Below are 18854 nucleotides of genomic sequence, written 5' to 3'. Positions count from 1 at the left end.
TGTTTACATCATATGTGCAATGGCTCTTATGGCAATCGTTAGCACAAATGTGGTGATTTTTCTACTATTTTTTAGTTTAATATAAACTCACCTGAAGTTTTCTTTAAGTCTCATGAACTTTTTTAGGAAATTATGAACTCTTGTTTATTTGAAACTCTTGTGTGAATTCTATTTTTTCTCTGCACGTGGTAGGATTTGCTACGGCTTACCGGCCCAGTTACTCACCCAAAGGCCGTGTGGCCTTTGAGGCCTAGGTTCTCCTGGTTGGCCAGCAGTGCTTCTGTTCCGAACCCTGAACCCCACCGCCGCCGCCGCCGCCCTCCTCTTCCGTCAGCCTCGCCGCGGAGCAGCGTCATTGGCGGCGGAGGCCGTGTAAACCCATAAAGGTCAGTTCTCCACGACCCACCACTCCCCCTTCCTCTCTGCTCCAGACCAAGTTGTGACCGTATTGGGTTGGGGATTCACCGGGCCGTGATGGCGATGGTGATGAGGAGATCAGTAACGGCACTTAGCCTGAGCCAGAGCTCCCTCGCGCCAAGCTCGAGGCTGGGACGCTGCCGAATCCGTCGCGCCATGTGCTCCGGCGCGTGGCAGGACGGGGAGTCCGAGGCGGCGGTGCGCGACGTCGTGTGCTTCGGCTCCGGGAGCCTGGACGAGGTGGGAAGCAGGCTGGATCGCCTGAACTTTGCCATATCGCCGGCCCTGGTCAGGCGGGTGATCGACTCGTGTAGCGAGAGGAGTGATTCGGGCAGGAGGTTGCTGCGGTTCCTGTCGTGGTGCCGCTCCAAGGACCCCGCCGGATTGGGGGATGAGGAGCACGACAGGGCGATTGCGGTGCTTGCACGGATGGGTGACCTCACTGCGATAAAAATCGCCGTTGGAGATGGGGAGAAGGATGGGCGGAGGATGGCCCCGGAGACGTTCACCGCCGTGGTCGAGGCTCTTGTCAAGGCAGGGAAGGAGGATGATGCTGTTAGGTTGTTCAGAGGCTTGGAGAGGCAGAAATTGCTGCCTCAGCAAGGCCCGGGTGCTGGAGGGGAAGGCATATGGTGCAGCAGCCTTGCCATGGTCCAGACATTGTGCATGAAGGGCTATGCTCGCGAGGCGCAGGGTGTTGTGTGGCACCATAAGAGCGAGCTCTCAGCGGAGCCCATGGTCAGCATCGTTCAGCGTAGCCTCCTCCATGGATGGTGTGTCCATGGAAATGCTAAGGAAGCTCGGAGAGTCCTTGATGATATCAAGTCCTCAGGCTGCCCATTGGGATTGCCGTCGTTCAACGACTTTCTAAACTGCGTGTGCCACAGAAATCTCAAGTTTAATCCTTCTGCGCTTGTTTCTGAGGCCATGGATATCTTAACTGAGATGAGGTCCTATGGTGTTACCCCTGATTCCTCCAGCTTCAACATTTTACTCTCTTGTTTGGGACGAGCAAGAAGAGTGAAAGAGGCATACAAAATCCTCTATTTGATGAGGGAAGGAGAAGAAGGGTGCTCACCTGACTGGGTTAGCTACTATCTTGTAGTTAAGGTCCTCTATTTGACCGATAGAATTATCAGAGGGAAAAGGCTTGTAGAAGATATGCTTGAAAGTGGGGTGCTTCCGACAGCAAAGTTTTTCCATGGCCTCATCGGCATCCTTTGTGGAACAGAGAAAGTTGATCATGCTCTTGACATGTTCAAAATTATGAAGAGTTGTGGGTTAGTGGACACTCATACATATGATCTGCTTATAGAAAAGCTTTCTAGGAGTGGTAGATTCGAGGTTGCAAAGGAGTTATGGGATGATGCTACTAAGAATGGCATTGTGTTAGGGTGCTCATCGGATCTGTTGGATCCCTTGAAGACAGAAGTATTCAGACCAGTTCGTCCTGCACAAAGACAGACCTCTCAGAACTGTAAGAGCTTGATCCCAACTAAGAAGGGTACTGCTGCTGGAGCAATAAATAAGTAGGATACTCTGTCCCAGGACAAAGCAGGGAGTCTAGGTACTATGGGACTAAGTCAACTTATCCGAGCATATTTGCTTCTAACCCTTTGGTTTGGAACTATGTGATGATGACCCTTGTTTTAGTTGTTACTTAGTAAACTCAAGTAATCAGTTGTCAAACCTTTCCTGGAACCTACATGCAATTACCCTATTTTTATGTGGAGTCCGTTCCATGACTACTGTTTTAATAAAGTCAAGTGAACTTACTATAATTCAGTGAAGCTGTTACTTTTGATTTTAGTATTTTATTGCCATCTGCCCATTATAGTACTCTAGTTTGCAAAAATGACTGGCACTCTGGCAGTATGGTGTAGCAACTCTCCTCCTTATCTCGAAGTTCTCTATCATAAATTATATTGTTATGGTTAGTTTTTATCTGTTTGCTGACCTTCCCCTTTTTCTTTATTGTCACCGTTACAGTTCTGTTTTGAGTGCACATTGAACTTTATGGACATATCTGAGGAGCAACAACAAGATTTTGGTGTGCTACTAAAGCAGGGGGCTGAAGGAGTGAGTCAAAACTCCAGACTTGTATAGTTTCTATTTCTCCCTTACCTGTTTTCAATAGTTTGTTTGCTTGTTTGCAGAGGGTATTTGTTTCGACATTTGTTGGACGAAAATGCGTAATCAAAGAGCGTTTTTCAAAGAAGTATCGACACCCAGTGCTGGACTCAAAGTTGACTCTAAAACGCTTAAATGCTGTCAGTCTCCTTAACCTATGTGCTTTTCTTTTGAGATAATCTACCCCTTTTCCAGTTTTCTTTACGTTAAGATTAATTGTACAAACATTCTTTCAAAGATGTATAGTATTGCCGTATTGGTACCAAATTTCTTTCTTATTTTGTTTATCAAGCAGCAAAGGGTTTCATATGCTTTTAAGGATAGAATTATAACTCTTGTCCAGTTTCATATTGAATGAAGAAGATAGAACCATAGAGTGATCTGTAGTCACGTGTTAGGTTGTAACATGTACAAATGATAGTATTAAAACTCGGCTTACCTCAGTCTCCCTTCCATCTGTAGGAAGCTAGATGCATGACAAAAGCAAGACGGCTTGGTGTTCCTACACCAGTTCTGTATGCTGTGGACCCTCTTCCACATACATTAACCTTTGAGTATGTGGATGGCTTGTGCGTCAAAGATATTCTTCTTGGATTTGGGTCAAATGGGATAAATGAAGAACGTCTTAATGATATTGCCACACAGATAGGGAATGCAGTTGGCAAACTACACGATGGAGGTCTTGTTCATGGTGATTTGACAACTTCAAATATGATGATCAAGAACAGCACCAATCAACTGGTGCGCACAATATTCTTTGTTTTCCCCCTGTTTTAATTCATCTATCACGGTGTTAACTTAAAAGTCTGGCTATCAATTTACCATGTTATATTTTCATTTTGCAGGTTCTTATTGATTTTGGTCTGAGCTTTACATCAACTATTCCAGAGGACAAGGCAGTGGACCTCTATGTCCTTGAGAGAGCTTTAATTTCCATGCATTCTTCATGTGGGGATGTGGTAAGCGAATTGTGTAAATCATGTACTAGAATATTTTGTGTCTTTGTTTACTAAGTCATGACTCTTACCATATCAATGATATCCTAAATGTGTCCAAAAACAATAAATTACTTTTTTGTGGAGCAAAAGGTATATAGGGGGCCATTTTTACAAGTAGCCCCTCCATATATAATTGTATATGGTGCAGCCCACCTTTTGGATTTCTTTTTGAAATCACCATTCATGCTATTTATTCAAAGAGTTCAGGGATCTCACCAGAAACAGTACCCAGAATACAGTCTGGTGGAGCATGAGCCCACACCTTTCACAAATCATTATTCACTCCCTCTCTTGCTAAAGCATGAGCAGTACCATTAGCCGGTCGCCGAACCCAGCTAACTTTGAACTCCATTCGAGTGCACGGCAACTCTTTCACCTCCTGAACGATTGGCCCAGTGGCTGACAAGTTCTTCATAGGATCATTTAGCATACATACCACAGCCTTGCAATCAATGTCGGCATGAAGTTTCAGAATGTTCATCTCCACTGCAAGCTTGACAGCATGCCGGCATGTGAGAAGTTCACTCGGGGTTGGAAACCGAAGGGAAGACATGGCAGGCACCCCCTCTGAATGTGCCGTTGTGATTCCTGAAGACCATGCCATCTGCCCCTTTGTCCCCAGCTTTTGACATTGCACCATCCACATCAGCTTTCGTCCACCCGATCTCAGGTGGTCGCCATCTTTCCGCCGTCGCCTGATGCATTTTCCTCTCTTTGTTTCCATGGACCGACTTCCAGTCCTCCGTATAGGCCATCACCGAACCTGCTATCGCATGTGCATCTGCGATCTTCTTGCCTTCACGCATATCATTCCTTGCTAGCTAGATTGCATAAACATTCTGCACCATTGTGGCTCTTTCCTCTTCTGAAGCGTCAGCAAACCACGATAGCAGCCATCTAGATAGTATGCTCTGAGAGCCTGCCGAAACCGGCGGGATCGCCACCAGAGCTCCCAATTCCGAGCACGAACTTCCAGAACAGTGCCGAATGAGGACTTCGGAGCGCATGAACTTCCAGTATGGCGTTTCCTCTGGACATGAAGTAGCTCGGCTCCAACAGTGAGCCCATTGCGCATTAGTCGCCAAGTATGAATTTTTGTTTTATTCGGAGTCCCCGTGTCCCAAAGGGCAAGCCACTCCTTGTGGTTGGCGACTGTCGAGGAAGATTCCGGCTGTCCAGTCTTAACACGGTTCTTTGCTATGCGCAGGTGGTAGGCTGACTTGACAGTAAGGTTAAATTAATTTGTCATAATTGTTATTCTGCGATTGTTAGTGCATCTACTTCATTTATCCTCGGGAGATATTTATGTGGTGTGTCTGTGTGTGACTTCCTAGCTGGTTTTCACACCCTGCCTTAGAAGAATGGTATTCCAAAATAACATGGGTTTTGACAAATCAGAATATATTAGCAGTTAGTCTGATGCCATGGGACTTTCGGTGCTCGACATGGACTGACATGGACTGCCATTATTACTGTTCCAGTTTTGTGGATAACAGTCACCCATTTTTGCTTTGAATTAGATGGAGAAGATCCTCGCTGCGTACCGAAAAGCATCAAGGCAGTGGTGTGCCACTACGAACAAGCTAGCTCAAGGTATGATACATGGTCATGGCCCTTCTGCAAAGTATGATGTCCATTTGCTGTCTTGTGTTAACCTAATCCCTTGGCTTGTTTATGTTCTTCGCATGGATTTTTCAGTCAGGCAGCGGGGCAGAAAGCGAACAATGGTTGGGTAAAACTTGACCCGCAGTTGCTGAATGCTACGAATTGAACTTGCATCACCATCCATTGTGTGTGTTATAGCGGTTCAGCGGAATTGGCTCTTGCAGAATTGAAATGGATGTCAAGTGAATCATTTGTAACACTGCTTGTTGTACTTCCGTTAGGAATCATATATCTCCCAACTCTTTTAACTTGTGAGTTTTGGATGATCGTTGTGTATCTTAGTGAACTGATACATTTACTTTGTTGCGGTGCATCTGGTGAAATGTGAATTGATGTAATTTATTGAAATTACAACCATGTGTGTTCTCCGCATTGGCAGAAGTTTGAACGAAACATAAACTCTGTCGCACCAGTCTTATACTGCCAAATCACTTTGCGCCGAGCAGCAGATTGAATCATAGTGATTTTCCCACGAATTTTCTGCGTCAGAGAAAAATTTCCGCACCACTTCAACTGTTCTATTTTTCTGCGAGGAAATCATCACTTTTTTTGAGGGACAGGAAATCATCAATTTTTTTGAGACACAGGAAATCATCACTTGAATTTTTTTAGGCATACTCTGAATTGTTATAAAAGCCTATAAAGTTACTCCAACCTGACTGCCACCGGGGCCCGCAACTACTGTTTTTTCTTTCTAGATGGACTAGAAGAGGTTTTTTTTTTACGAAACTCTAGACTAGAAGAGGTGGCCGCAACTACTGGTGTCCAGAAAGGCCCAATTCAGCAGGGTATTGGCCTAACCCGGAGGCCCATGTGAGGTCACGCGGAGCCAGTTCACCATCCTCGCCTCTCGGCTGGTTCTACGCGACTCGTTTAGTACCACATCGCCTAGCGAGGAGGAAGCGCAGCGCCGCGAGGCTATAAAGAGCTGGGGTGGCCACCGTTCCAACTCATACCTTTCTCGGCCTTTTGGCTAAGATCAAGTGTAGTATCTGTTCTTATCAGTTTAATATCTGATATGTGGGCCATGTGTTCACAACGATATTAAATTTATTTTTTATGGGGAGGGCCCACCACAGTGGCTTGCCACTGGGACCCTCGGGTGTCGCCCAGGCGTTGCACTACAGCCTGGGCTGGCGCACCCCACCAAATCAATCCAATTTATCTTCTTTGAAAATTACACACAAACTTTTATCTAGTGGTGATTAAGCAGCATTAGGATATCATGGGATTGAAGTTTGGCATTACAGTTTCAGTCGGTTTAATTTAATTTGTTGCACAAATACCTGGGCCAAATTCGTTCAAAAACTATTTGTATTTGTAAATCTCACCAAGATTTGGCATCAAAAATCATATTCTGGCCCCATAGTAGACAAAACTTGGTGGGGAATTTCCAAGTTCCGATATATCTGGGACCCCTCTTTCCCCATTCCCAAAACCCAACCAAACCCCTCTTCCCCTCCGCCTCCCCACAATGGCTCCCGGTGCCCTAGCCCGCCTCATCATCGGCCGCCGCGCAGCGTCCCCGCTCCTGGCGCGTCCCTTCGCCGCGAAGGCCCGCGCGCCGCAGCGGGCACCGGAGCCGGAGCCCCTGTCGGAGGAGGACGACGACTTCACCAGCGGCGGGGAGGCCGCCCCCATCCCCACCGAGGGCATCAGCAAGCCGCTCGCCGGTATCCTCAAGGAGCTCGGGAAGAGGGTTCCCGAGTCCCTCCTGAAGACCCGCCTCGAGGACAATGGCTTTGCCCTCAAGTACATCCCATGGTGAGCCCCCTCCGTCACCAGTGATCGTTCACCGGACTCTAGCTTTTAGTGTGCGGTGCGATTTAGGTCTCTGGTTAATTTGGGGATTCCTGCTTGCTTCTAGAATGATGATTTGGTGGTAGTGGTATATGCAAATTTATGCATAATCATTAGGTTATGTTGAGCACTGTCCTTTACTCCGCAGTTTTGTGTTAAGATATGGAATTGCATCTAAGGTCAACTCAAAGCGTTGCTTACATCTGTAGTTATTTTCCCAGTGTTGCAGTTGGTGATTTTTCAATAGCGGTAAAATCAATTTGGATGCCGACGAAAGCCTAGTTTCGACGAAGTCCATCAGAAACACTTGTGATCAATTGGTTTACTGAATTGATTTTGGGTCTATATTAATGCGCACTGGCTATTGTTGTCACCCAAATGGGTTCTCTTGCAGCAGAAATTCAAGGGAACTGTTATGCATAACACTGCCTTTCAGTTTATAGACTGATAACTGTATTAATATAACTGGAGAGCATTTCCTATCAGATAAATAAACTGAACGTTGCATTGTTTTGGTGTTTGTTTGCCCTCCTGAGAACCTTAGAACCCTTGGAAGACTAATTTAATCCGTCATTTTTCTGTTTATTGTTTGCTGAAATTGCTTCAATTCACATGATCATGAACATACATGCTGTATATGTATTTTTAATCTTGTGTACTTGTGACCTCACCTTTTATGCCTTCTACAGGCACCTTGCTAACAAAATTCTGAATGCACACGCTCCAGGTAAATTTCTCGACAGACTATATCTATATGTCCTTTTTAGGAGGACTTAAAATGCATTCCCTATTTTCCTTCTACCATTTTGTAACCCTTTGCAGAATGGTCTGGGGAGGTTCGCAACATTGTCTACTCATCTGATGGGAAATCTGTATCTGTTGTCTATCGTGTGACTCTCTATGGAACTGATGCAGAGGTACCCTTCTTTGCCTGGGAGTCATAATTGGTTCAGTTGGATCTTGGTTTGGGTGTACGCTGATCTTGTGTACTCAGTATTGGAGTGTATAATCAGTTCTTTGATCATGGACTATGCATGCTGAAAATGTGTAGATGGATCATATGATTTGTATGTGGAGTGATGTAGAGCGGCCTAGCTATCACTCAATGTTCCATTGTTGATACAACTCATCTCTGTTTTTGCATTACATAAACTGATAGTTTAAGTATTCTACATTCCAGCTGGTGACAGATTCTGGTGATAAACTGCTGTAGATGTACGTGGTTTTTCTCAAGTAAGGGCTACATCTAATGTATTTTTGCTGGATGTGCTTATTTTCAGATCTACAGAGAGGCTACTGGAACTGCTTCTGTTGAGGATAAAGGCTTTGGAGATCCTGTTCAGAAGGCTGAAGGAATGGCTTTTCGCCGAGCTTGTGCCCGCCTTGGTCTTGGGCTTCATCTCTATCATGAAGATATGTCATAGATGTTTGTGGTCTGGACTTCTGCTTCATGTCTCTTAGTGCGCAGACACTTGTCGTTCAGTAGGCTACCCTTTTGTGCTGAACATGATATGAATGTGCCAGCATATAAAACTAAGTATTCTAGGTTATCGTTTAGGTGACTAATGTAAGCTACTAAGGTGGTTGCTGCTCTGAATGGTATGCTTATGAGTGAACCGGCATGTTTCATCTTCTAAATTTCTTTCTCCACCAATTTTCAGGGAAGCTTGATTCTACGTTTTCTGATAATATTCTTTATCTGGATGTTCTTATACGTGCTAGCAGGTTGCTTATTGAGGGGATACATTATGCATGTTGTTCGTTGCTCCTTTAGTTGCTAAATAACTATTTGATCCCACATTGTCCTATGGCCATATGTTCTATTTGTTGTCAGGTCAAAGCTTATATTTTCGTTGACCTTATATTAAGGACTGGTGACTTGTTTCCTTAAAAAAAAAACAATTTGTTTCATGATATAACATGAAGCCATTCTGGGCCATGCTGTCTGACTAGTGAATAGTCTAAACTTGTCATCTTAACATATAACTTCAGAATGTCTTAACTAGCACCCTACAGGTTGCTAAGAATGTACTCCCTAAGTTCCTAAATACTCCCTCCGTTCCCAAATATTTGTCTTTCTAGACATTTCAAATGGTTACAACATACGGATGTATTTAGACATATTTTAGAGTGTAGATTCACTCATTTTGCTTCGTATGTAGTCATTTATTGAAATCTCTAGAAAGACAAATATTTAGGAACGGAGGGAGTATAAGTCTTTGTAGAGGTTTCACTATGGACTACATATGAAGCAAAATGAGTGAATCACACTCTAAAATGCATCTATATGCATCCGTATGTGGTCTATAGTGGAATCTCTACAAAGACTTATATTTAGGAACAGATGGAGTAGTTATTATAAGCTGTTTTGCGTCATTGTCATAGAACTGTAGAATTTGGCATGTACTGTAGTTATTATAAACTGGTTATTGCCATCTTCAAACTGAATTGGGCACATGAATGGTCTACATTGGTACTTGGTAGCTGTCAATGGATATGTTTTCTTTATATCGTAGACTCGTAGTACTCTGAACATATTGTCTATTCAGCATGGCTTCCTGTAAAGTCCTTACTCTTGTGGGAACGTTGGTACGATCTCTATAGCAGAGAAGGCGCCTGGATTGATTTTCTTCGAAAGGAACTGATTTATTACCAAACGATTAGCCCACCCAATGTCTGGAATTCATACATCTAAACTACTACTGGACAGGTACGAAATTTGCTTTGAAACTCTCAACCGTCAAGTCTGCATCTGATGCATCATATAAAGTGAAGGGAGAATGTTGTTAACACACATTTCACATTACTTCTTTCATTTACTAAGTATACTGTGACAAAATTAGATAAAAGATCATTGAATAAGAAATGTGCAACAGAACAGGTAGATTTTACATTGCATTATATGGCGAGCTACCATGTCGATAGAGAAGGTACTGATTATAGGTTGACAGAATATTTAGCTAGATCCGACTGATAAAACAGTAAAGAGTTCCTGCCCTAGAAGTGGCATAGTACTACTTTATTATTACAACCATCGTGACCGATAATATTACATTAAAAAGCATCAAAGCCTCTCTGCCCAGAGAGAGAAAGAGAGTGGGTCCTGGACCTAACCATGGTAATGACATTGGGGAAGATGAACATCTAGATGAGTGGGTGACCCAAGACAATAAAAATATGCCTGGGTCCATTGGGGTTATTGAGTTGCACAGCAGTGCTTTGGTATCTCCAAAGCCTTCTTTGGAGTCCCATCACTGTGTTACAAATGGCAGGAGGTAGTGCCAAGTGCCAAAAACTAACATTAGCACTCCTGAACCTGTCTCTGATGAGGGGCACAGGCTCTCCTTAGAGCCTGAGCCACCTAGATGCAAAGCTATAAACTGAAGGATAAAGAACTGTTAGTTGGTGCATCTACTCAGTGCATAGAAAAGTTAGAGTGGTTGGTTACACAAGAAGTTATCACAGGATGTTGTTGTGAAGTTGCTGGTGGTGATGGGAGGGGGGTGTGAGTATGCGTGGAAATGAAGTTATAGACTGGTCAGATGTCAAATTTTATTTGCTCTAGATAACACCCGTGAATAGAATATTAGGATCTGCTAAATGCCTCATGCTTCATCCAGAAGCACTTGGCCTAAGCTAAATACAGTATGAATTCCACTGATGAAGTTTTGGAGTGGCATGCTAGCTCAATTGGTTGTCTACATGTCAGTTTTGTCCAATTTGGATTGTATCAGCACGAACCCTCCCTAGGGTCATGCTTGATTGTTAGGGTCGCTTTTTCCCGTAGCCATCTCTTGCTAGGGCTCAAATTAACTCTCTTGGATGAAGTCCTTCCTTGGACTGGTTAAACGGCTGTTTTGCGCCCGACTGTTAGTACATCCCCTTCCTTGGGGCATCAAGCTTTGAGCCCATCCTGGGGCTCAAGCTGGTCTCCATTCATCACATAACCATGTGGGATATGGAGAGAGGGGCACTTACGTGATCCACATGGGATCGACATTGGTGACACCCTTTGGTGTTAGAGATGGATGCATGGACTAACACATAGGAAATAAAAAAGAGACGGTGACGATGAGGATGGAGACCATGGTTAGGCCAAGGATTGCTCTGGAGCAGCAGACACAGCAAAGTGCGAGGGGACGAGCCGGTAAGGATGAGCAGCCTGAGTTGGACTTGGCAAGGTTGGTGCTGTGAGAGCCATAGTCATGCCTGTTTAATGGGGATACACACTGTCAAGATATTAGTACCAGAACTGAGCAGAAAGAAAGAAAATCTACTAATTGCTGAGAATATAATAGGCTATCTTTGCAAATGGATTATATTGCTGAAATCCATACCAAAAGCTAATTTGTTCTTAGTAATTCGCTAGAGCAGAGTGAGATATATTATATTGCAATATAAGCTACTACCTCCGATTCATAATAAATGTCGCAGTATTGAACTAACCCCAGTTCAAAACTGCGACACCTATTTTGGATCGGAGGGAGTAGTAATATTTTGGGTAGCATTTTCTTTATCAATAGATATATGCCATTAACTCTATATAGTTCTACTTAGCTTTATTTAGCTAGCCATGGTAGGGGGTTGAATAATGAAAGCCAAACATTTAGAAAGTAGTAAAGTACTAGTTGTATACAAGATGCTAGTAGTACCTGCTTGGGCTTGAGGACTCGCTGCAAGTGACAATGGCCCTCCGTATTGCTGTGCAAAGCCAGTTACAGCAGCAGCTGTAGAAGCCACAGTTGAGAAGGGGAACATCTGTGGGAATTGCATGTTGTAGCCCTGTCCAGTTGCATAGTTGGGTGTAGTGCTTCCGGACTGGCCAAACTGGAAATATGGATAGAAGGGACTGGTTCCAGTCACCATGCCAGTTCCTGCTCCTCCGTAAAACGGGTACTGGTTTCCTCCATAGATGTTGTAGTAGTTCTGATGAACAGAAGGAGAAACATACATAAGTATTATGCCATGATGTCTCTTAGGATATCTGTTATGTACAGGTTAAGTTACTCTTGAGTTATGTTTGTATGCAGTTTGCATCTGTTTAGCTTACAAATAGATGTTAATTTAAGTATTCATGCTGCTACATTTCTGTCAATTTGCTTGCTTACTGCCCAAAGTTTCACCAGATAGTGCTTTGTGTTGGTGTTTCTGATACTGTCGCATTTGACACATAACATTAGTATAGCATCTGTTGATTAGAAAAAAAGATTTGTGGTCTATTTTCCCAACTTTAAGCATTCTCAGTATATCTGTCTAGGTAGGCCAATAGTGCTGTGACCTGTGATAATTACCAAGGAATCTTATTCCTGCAATCTCAATAGTTGTTCATAAACCATGCTCTGTTACACTATGCCAGTATATATACTATCCTGCTATATTAAAATCAGTACCATCTCCCTCTAGTTCTATTGCTGTAGTGATATACCCCAGATCTTTGTCTACCTCACACCTATTGATATTCCTAGATTTATAAATCTTCTTATTTGACTCCAAACTAACAAAAAACACTGGCCTGTAGAACAGAGGGCCTGCTTGCTGGCTGCCTGCCTCTGCATGTGCCATCTGCGCTGGATCCAACTGGGCCAGAGCCATAGCTGAGTGTCGCAGGCACTAACTGTAAACCTGTGTGCTCTGGCCTACAGGCCGGTCCAAGATTCACAAGATTCAGAGTCCCAGCTGGTAATTTGGGTCCTTTATATGCAGCCAAACAGAGGTAAGAGGTTGCGGTTTGGATAGACTCGGGGGATGGGGACACAGGCATGTGCCGCCATAAGTTTATTGGGTTAACAGGGCGCGCTGTTGATGGAAAGATGGATCAAGTGTTTAGCAGGTTCGGTCTAGACAGCCAGGGCCCATGCCATGTGCGGCTGTACAAGGTAAGATGGAAGTTGATAGGACCACAAAGCACTATATGTACCTTTAGCACTGCACCTTTGATCATATGCAGCCATTTTTGGCGGGAAAATAGAAAAACAACCATCTATCCTTGTGTAGAAATTATACTTAGCATGGCAACTATATCTGTTTGAAGAAAGGGAATGGCTTTGGAAGGGTGGTTAAGAGGCTATCTGGGTGTATTACTGTCAAACAATATGAAGGGCAGCTAGGCATAAGATGGAGATCTTTTAAGAGCAGTTGCCTCATCTTTGTTTGTTTGTGCTAAGAAGTACTCTCTGTCACAAGAGTTTTTGCAACTAAAAATTACTACTTCAGTAGCACTGTGCTGGCTGTACACTTGTACTAGCCTATGCTTTTCATTTTACTGTGCTCCTGGGTCAAAGGAAATCTATACTTCTCATTTTCACCAAAGGAAGAAAGAGAAATCAGGATCAGCAACAGAACAAAACGAGTAGGCCATGCATCATTTATGTTGAGGATGTGACAGTTGTAATGGTTCAGTAACATCCAAATCACAAGGAGGGTTGAGATTTTCCAATAGGAAAGCTGAGACATGACTGTGGATATGACATCACTGTTATTTTATCTCCAGGTAATTGAGATATTTATCTAGTGGTAGAGGGTTACTAGAATTTATTATGCATGTTCAAGCCATTGCTGGTGATAGCTTACTGTTAATTTTGTGGTTTCCATTAATATAGAAACAAAGCAAGCATTCTGTTTTCAGTTAAACCTGTGCAGGGCTTATTTGCAGCACAGACAAAGAGTGCGAACACCAATCCTCCAGGTTGGCTTGAAAGTTAGCAGTTGCAGAGGCAAAATGGTCAGCATTTTTCTTTCTTTCTTTGGTTATTGCACATCATTGCATTTTATGATCCAGAAGCATATCTTATGTAACATGAATACATGATGCTCACTTTTAGCCAAATAGCATTTATGTAGTGCTATTTTTCATGCATCCTTTTATCACATATAGTAGTATCATGGTTCTTATGATAAAATGTACTCCCTCCGTTCGGAATTACTTGTCATCAAAATGGATGTATGTAGAACTAAAATACATCTAGATATATCCATTTCAATGATAAGTATTTCCGAACGGAGGGAGTATGATGAATGCATTCTACGAGTAGGAAACAGTTACATATACTGGTATTATGAAATGCAAACTAAATAATAAAGCCATGTGCTTTATCTTTTCTTTTTCTCGTCTTCACAAATCAACCTCATTGAAATTAATGATAAAACTTTGATTTAATATAACTTATTGCGTATGCAAAGACTGAACTTACTGCGGGATAACCGTAGTCTGGTGAATAAGGAGAGTACCTGCAGCAGTGAAGGAGAAAGAAGCATTAGTTATGTTTTTACAAATTAATCATGATGCATTAAATTATGTACTGTACTTGATAAAACCAGCTAGCTTAGCTGTGTGTGTGTGTGTGAGAGAGAGAGAGAGAGTGAGGAGCAAGAGTGTGAGACTGAGAGATCATGTGCAGACGTGCAGTGGCACTAGAGCACGCTCTGCCACTTTTATGAGCGAGTATATGTGTGAGAGAGATGTGTTGCATGCAAGCTAAAAAGTTACACTCCAGTCGCCATTGAACAAAGATGGGATGTCACAATGCACATGTCATGCATGTGATTAACCCTCCGTCACAGCTGGTCCATAGACACTTTCCATAGGTTCCTCGCCACATGAGAGAGAGATGAGAGAGAGAGAAACTTACCCATAGACATGGTAAGGGAGGCCTTGTGGGATGGCATAATGAGGGAAGGTGGCCTGCGAAGGAAAAGCTGCGCCCAGCGCACCTTGGATCCCCGCAGCCTGCTGCTGCCCAAAGGACTTCATCACTCGAAAGCTCCTAGCGCCCCCTGTGGTAAAAATCATCAGCAAAACAAAGGTTAGTAGCCCTAACTTTTTTTAATCACCCACATTACTCGCTAACATCATCAGCAAAAAGACACACTGCTGTAAAAGGGATGCATGCACTTGTTCCTATGCACCTCTGATGAAGATGAATATATATTCACGGTCATGCCATGGCTCGGTCTTCAGAATTGCAAGACGACATAATAGAAGTAAAAGATTCTCGAATCTGGCATTCATCTCGGTCGGATTTTATTATTTAACCCTAGGGTTTTCTAATTACCGTTGCACATGCATTATCCGAAACAAGGCACTTGTTCCGAGGATAACTAACAACTTTGCGCCTCTAATGTTGTTTCGCCTTTATCTACTTTCTGCAGCAAGCAAATGCTCAGAGGATATCCTGTCAAGGCCACTATTTAGTTTTGCAGCTGCAAAGCAAATGGCAGCGATGTTGTTGTGCTTGGGAAAATCAGGTTGCACCGAGCTAAAGGTAGCCATTTTAAGCCACTTATTCTCTACTAAATGCCAAAATAAGATCCTTATGGACCTAATTGAGCTCCTTTATACTAATTGCACGAAGGTGCTTTTGCGCATAAAATCATAACAGCTAAGCTGGTTATCATGAAACTATATACTAGCTAGAGCTCACAGAGAAATGGAAAGAGTTAGCAGTGCATCTATAATGATGACGATTACTTCTCTTTTTCAAAAGCTTTTAGCTAGTGATAGTTGAACTGCGTTCAACTAATTAAAGAGAGGGTGTCATCAAAGAAAGGCTTTCAATTAGGATACCTAGCTATTAACTCTTCTCTAATGTGACTTTGTGTATGTAGCTGGCTGGTAGAGAGAATGGGAAATGTCTAACCGTGCTGTGGGGTTGGAGGCCTGGATCTCTGCACCCCAAGGGAAGCCAGGTTGCAGTTGGCCCTCCTCCCGTCGATCACCGGCGCGGGGTCGACGCAGGACCTCATCGCCGCATCCGGGTCCCGGAAGGTAACCTACAAAACCACCAATTCACAGTGCGTCCGTTCATATTGCAGCCCAGGCAAACAGAAAAAGTATGTGCAGTGTGGCAAAAATAACACTTGCACTAGCTAGAAGCTTAATTCTGCTTCCAAGCTAAACTGCACTGAAACTGAAAGGGTAGGGAAAACCAGCAAGAGAGTGTGTGTGCATAGTAAAAGTAGAGAAGAAGCTTACAAATCCATAGCCCTTGGATCTGCCCGTGTTCTTGTCGGTGATGACGACGGCCTCGAGGATCTCCCCGAACTGCTCGAAGTACTTCCTCATGGTCTCCTTCTGGGTCTCCCACGCCAGCCCGCCCACGAACACCTTGGTGTAGGTCGTGTCCCCGAACTGCCCCATCACACTCGGCGGGCTCATGGCGATGCTGCTACCTCCTTCTTCTTCTTCTACCTCAGCACCAGAGGGGAGGCAACTAAACCAGCTGCAGCTAAGGATCTGAATTGGGCTAGGACACTAGCGGCTCTTGTTAGAGGAACGGAGAGAGGTGGAGAGAAGGAGCGAGGAAAAGCTAAAGGTTAGAGGGAGAAAGGGGTGGGGTGGGGGAGAGAGAGGGGAAGGGGGTGTACAGGGGAGGAGGGGCAAATATATACTGGCGCTGGCTATAATGCACCATCCATCCATCCTTGTCCTTTTGGTCCAAGCCATGCTGCCCCTCCCTCCCAGTATAATAATACTGCGCGCCGGGAGACACACCCACCCCCGCCCGCCAGCCAGCCAGCCGACGGCGGAATGACCGGAACGCCCCCGCCGGAGTGAACAGCTGTTACAGGGTGTCGTTAGGCTGTCCCTGTCCACGGAGTGGCAGAAACGGAACGGAGCGGCTCGGGCGCGGGATTCTGACGGGAATTTGGGGGCCTCGCCCGCCCGATCGGTACCTGGAGGTGCTGGTCTTTGCGAACTTATCCGATTCTCTTCTTTTTGGGAGTATTTGGTTGGACTAGCTACGTGCGTCGTCATGGCTATCTAGATGGAGGATAATCATGGGTGATCGGCCGGTGACACCAACGTGAGGGGAGCAAACTTAGCAGGGTTCTTGCTCGCGTCCAACAGAAGAGGGCGCGGGGTGGGTGGGGTTGGCCGATGTGAAATTCCGTTCTGTTCTGTGACACAACACAAGAGGTTTGCATAGGTTCACCACTGCGACAACGACATGTCTGCGGCTCCAGGTTTGTTATTTGCTATGCTATGCTATGCACGTACTCCCTCCGCTTCAAAATAAGTGTCTCAACTTTATATTAACTTTAGTACAAAAATTGCACTAAGTTTAAGACACTTATTTTGAGACAGAGGAAGTATCATTTATGAGTACTCCTTTATTAATGTTTATAAGTAATGCTTTGCTTCCGTGTTACTAGTAGTTCTTTTTGTTGTCGCCCTTGGCTCGTCTCTCCGACCCGCCAATATCCTAATCCACTACACACATAGCATTGGTCCACCAATCGTCCAAAGTTAGGTTGTTTTCAGTTACTGTTTAATCGACGTGTACCATCCATCCGCGAATGAAAATCAGTACTAGAACAAATGATTGGGAATTATCGCCAGAGCTCGTAGTCCTAGCCACTCCGAGAGCAAGAGCAGCTAGCGAGCTGTGGTGGAGCCTTTAATTTGTTTGTTTTTCTCTTCTCATTGTGCACATAAAGCGCATGCAAAAGCACGGGGGGATATTTGATGATGTGCACTGGCTGGCAGCCCGAGGGGGAACGCATGATGTGCCATCAGATCTGATCTGGAGATGGACGGCTGGGGCTGCCCAGACCAGTTGGAGTGGCCGGGGACAAGGACGCTGTGCCAAAGCTTTTGCGCGGCCTATCAATCTCTATTCTCTAGTGTCTAGCTCCTACTGACTATTTATCTCGCTTGGCCTTGAAGCCACCCCTGATAACAACAGCGCTGTCCATCCATCACTTGTGTCAATATCTCAGACAGCAACGATACAATCTCCGACGCCCGTGTGTATACATATATGTACCTGTCCATGCAATATCTTGATCGCTGCCGACTAATAGTTGCGCCTTCCTTTTCGCAGACGATTAGACGAATTATGGGAGAATACAAGGAAATATGACGGTTTGTTGCTTGTGGTTGGTTACAGTAGTAGGAGTTGAATTATTGAATCATTTGACGTGCAACTCCTGCATTGATCAGAAATGACCAATTACTGTGTCTAGACAGAGAGATTCTCCGCTCAGTTGGAGAAGAGAATGTATATACGTATGATAAAGTGGCTGATTGGGAATATTACGGAAATCAATGAGGAAAGGTGGAAAGTCCTTGTCTGCTTTGAGAAGGTTGGCAGACGATATGAATATGAATATCAGTCTGGCTCTGGCGGCGATGTATGTATATATATATATATATGGCCTGGCTTTTAGCCGACGGAGAGTGTAGACTTGGGAGTGACTCGTGGCCGCTCAGCTTACAATTCGGTACAAAGTGCACACCTTATTTGGGGACTGCATTTGGTGGCAAATATTTCTTTCCGGGAAGGCAATCATGGTCCTTTTGATTTAAGAACGCCAAAGCAGTGGAGGAGAAAAATTAATCATTTTGTCCTCCCAGCCTAAATCAGGGAAGTATACTACGTACTTGTGTGTGTTATGTTGTTATCAATGCAGTGCTTATTGGTACCGCATTTAGGATACGGCGACAATTGTAGTATTCCAGAGAAACTAGAGACTCCTTTTCGTCCACCCATTGTATATATGCTTATTATCCCGCCTAATCATTTGGCCGCCTGCTTTCACTGCAAAGGGAATCTTTTTATACGCAATCGGCTGGAGTATTTTTCCCCCCTCTCGGAGCAAGGGAGGAATCTACTAGGTTAATGGTCCAAGTTTACATAACCTCTGACGTGCTTCAGAGTGTTGGATTAACTGCTCTGCACTACGTCTTTTGTTGACCGGTTTGACCGGGACCGGCCTGGGAGGAACAGGGACCCCGGCGTAATTTTCTGCGTGCTGCTCGCGCTGTTGCTGCAGTTGCGGTTGCGGCTGGACCGGACTGGACTGGACTGGACTGGACTGTTGCTTCGCACCCAATTTATCTCT

The 18854-nt window shown here is 44.4% G+C and overlaps 4 protein-coding genes and 1 non-coding gene across 6 annotated transcripts; 4 read left to right on the top strand and 1 right to left on the bottom strand.

Annotated features, from left to right (window-relative positions):
- The first annotated feature begins 200 nt into the window (after positions 1-200).
- On the top strand, positions 201-5564 carry LOC109752933 (uncharacterized). Its single transcript, XM_020311856.4, has 7 exons — positions 201-386; positions 2407-2496; positions 2574-2687; positions 3010-3288; positions 3393-3506; positions 5066-5138; positions 5244-5564. The coding sequence occupies exons 2-7, from the start codon at positions 2434-2436 to the stop codon at positions 5279-5281; spliced, it is 681 nt and encodes a 226-aa protein (XP_020167445.1). The 5' UTR covers positions 201-386; positions 2407-2433; the 3' UTR covers positions 5282-5564.
- On the top strand, positions 394-2065 carry LOC141042479 (pentatricopeptide repeat-containing protein At5g61370, mitochondrial). The gene has a single exon (XM_073510915.1). The coding sequence runs from the start codon at positions 475-477 to the stop codon at positions 1948-1950; it is 1476 nt and encodes a 491-aa protein (XP_073367016.1). The 5' UTR covers positions 394-474; the 3' UTR covers positions 1951-2065.
- Positions 5565-6162: 598 nt separating the features above from the next.
- LOC120962268 (U2 spliceosomal RNA) lies at positions 6163-6357 on the top strand. Its single transcript, XR_005753108.1, has one exon. It is a non-coding gene; the product is annotated as a U2 spliceosomal RNA (small nuclear RNA).
- LOC109752934 (DNA repair RAD52-like protein 1, mitochondrial) lies at positions 6163-8648 on the top strand. The gene is made up of 4 exons (XM_020311857.4): positions 6163-6974; positions 7700-7737; positions 7833-7927; positions 8291-8648. Exons 1-4 carry the CDS (start codon positions 6685-6687, stop codon positions 8432-8434), a joined length of 567 nt encoding a protein of 188 aa, XP_020167446.1. The 5' UTR covers positions 6163-6684; the 3' UTR covers positions 8435-8648.
- Positions 8649-9849: 1201 nt separating this feature from the next.
- Positions 9850-16445, bottom strand: LOC109752881 (uncharacterized). Of its 2 annotated transcripts, none has more exons than XM_020311795.4 (6): positions 15982-16445; positions 15647-15779; positions 14639-14783; positions 14201-14237; positions 11663-11936; positions 9850-11239 (listed from the first exon to the last, which is right to left on the bottom strand). In XM_020311795.4, exons 1-6 carry the CDS (start codon positions 16162-16164, stop codon positions 11214-11216), a joined length of 798 nt encoding a protein of 265 aa, XP_020167384.1. In that variant the 5' UTR covers positions 16165-16445; the 3' UTR covers positions 9850-11213. The 2 variants fall into 2 exon arrangements, with proteins under 2 accessions (XP_020167384.1, XP_020167383.1); XM_020311794.4 differs by having other exon boundaries at positions 9850-11219.
- Between the last annotated feature and the right edge of the window lie 2409 nt (positions 16446-18854).

Source organism: Aegilops tauschii, chromosome 3 (assembly GCF_002575655.3).
Source record: "Aegilops tauschii subsp. strangulata cultivar AL8/78 chromosome 3, Aet v6.0, whole genome shotgun sequence".
Taxonomy (NCBI): Eukaryota; Viridiplantae; Streptophyta; class Magnoliopsida; order Poales; family Poaceae; genus Aegilops; species Aegilops tauschii.
This window is presented reverse-complemented; position numbering and strand designations above follow the sequence as displayed.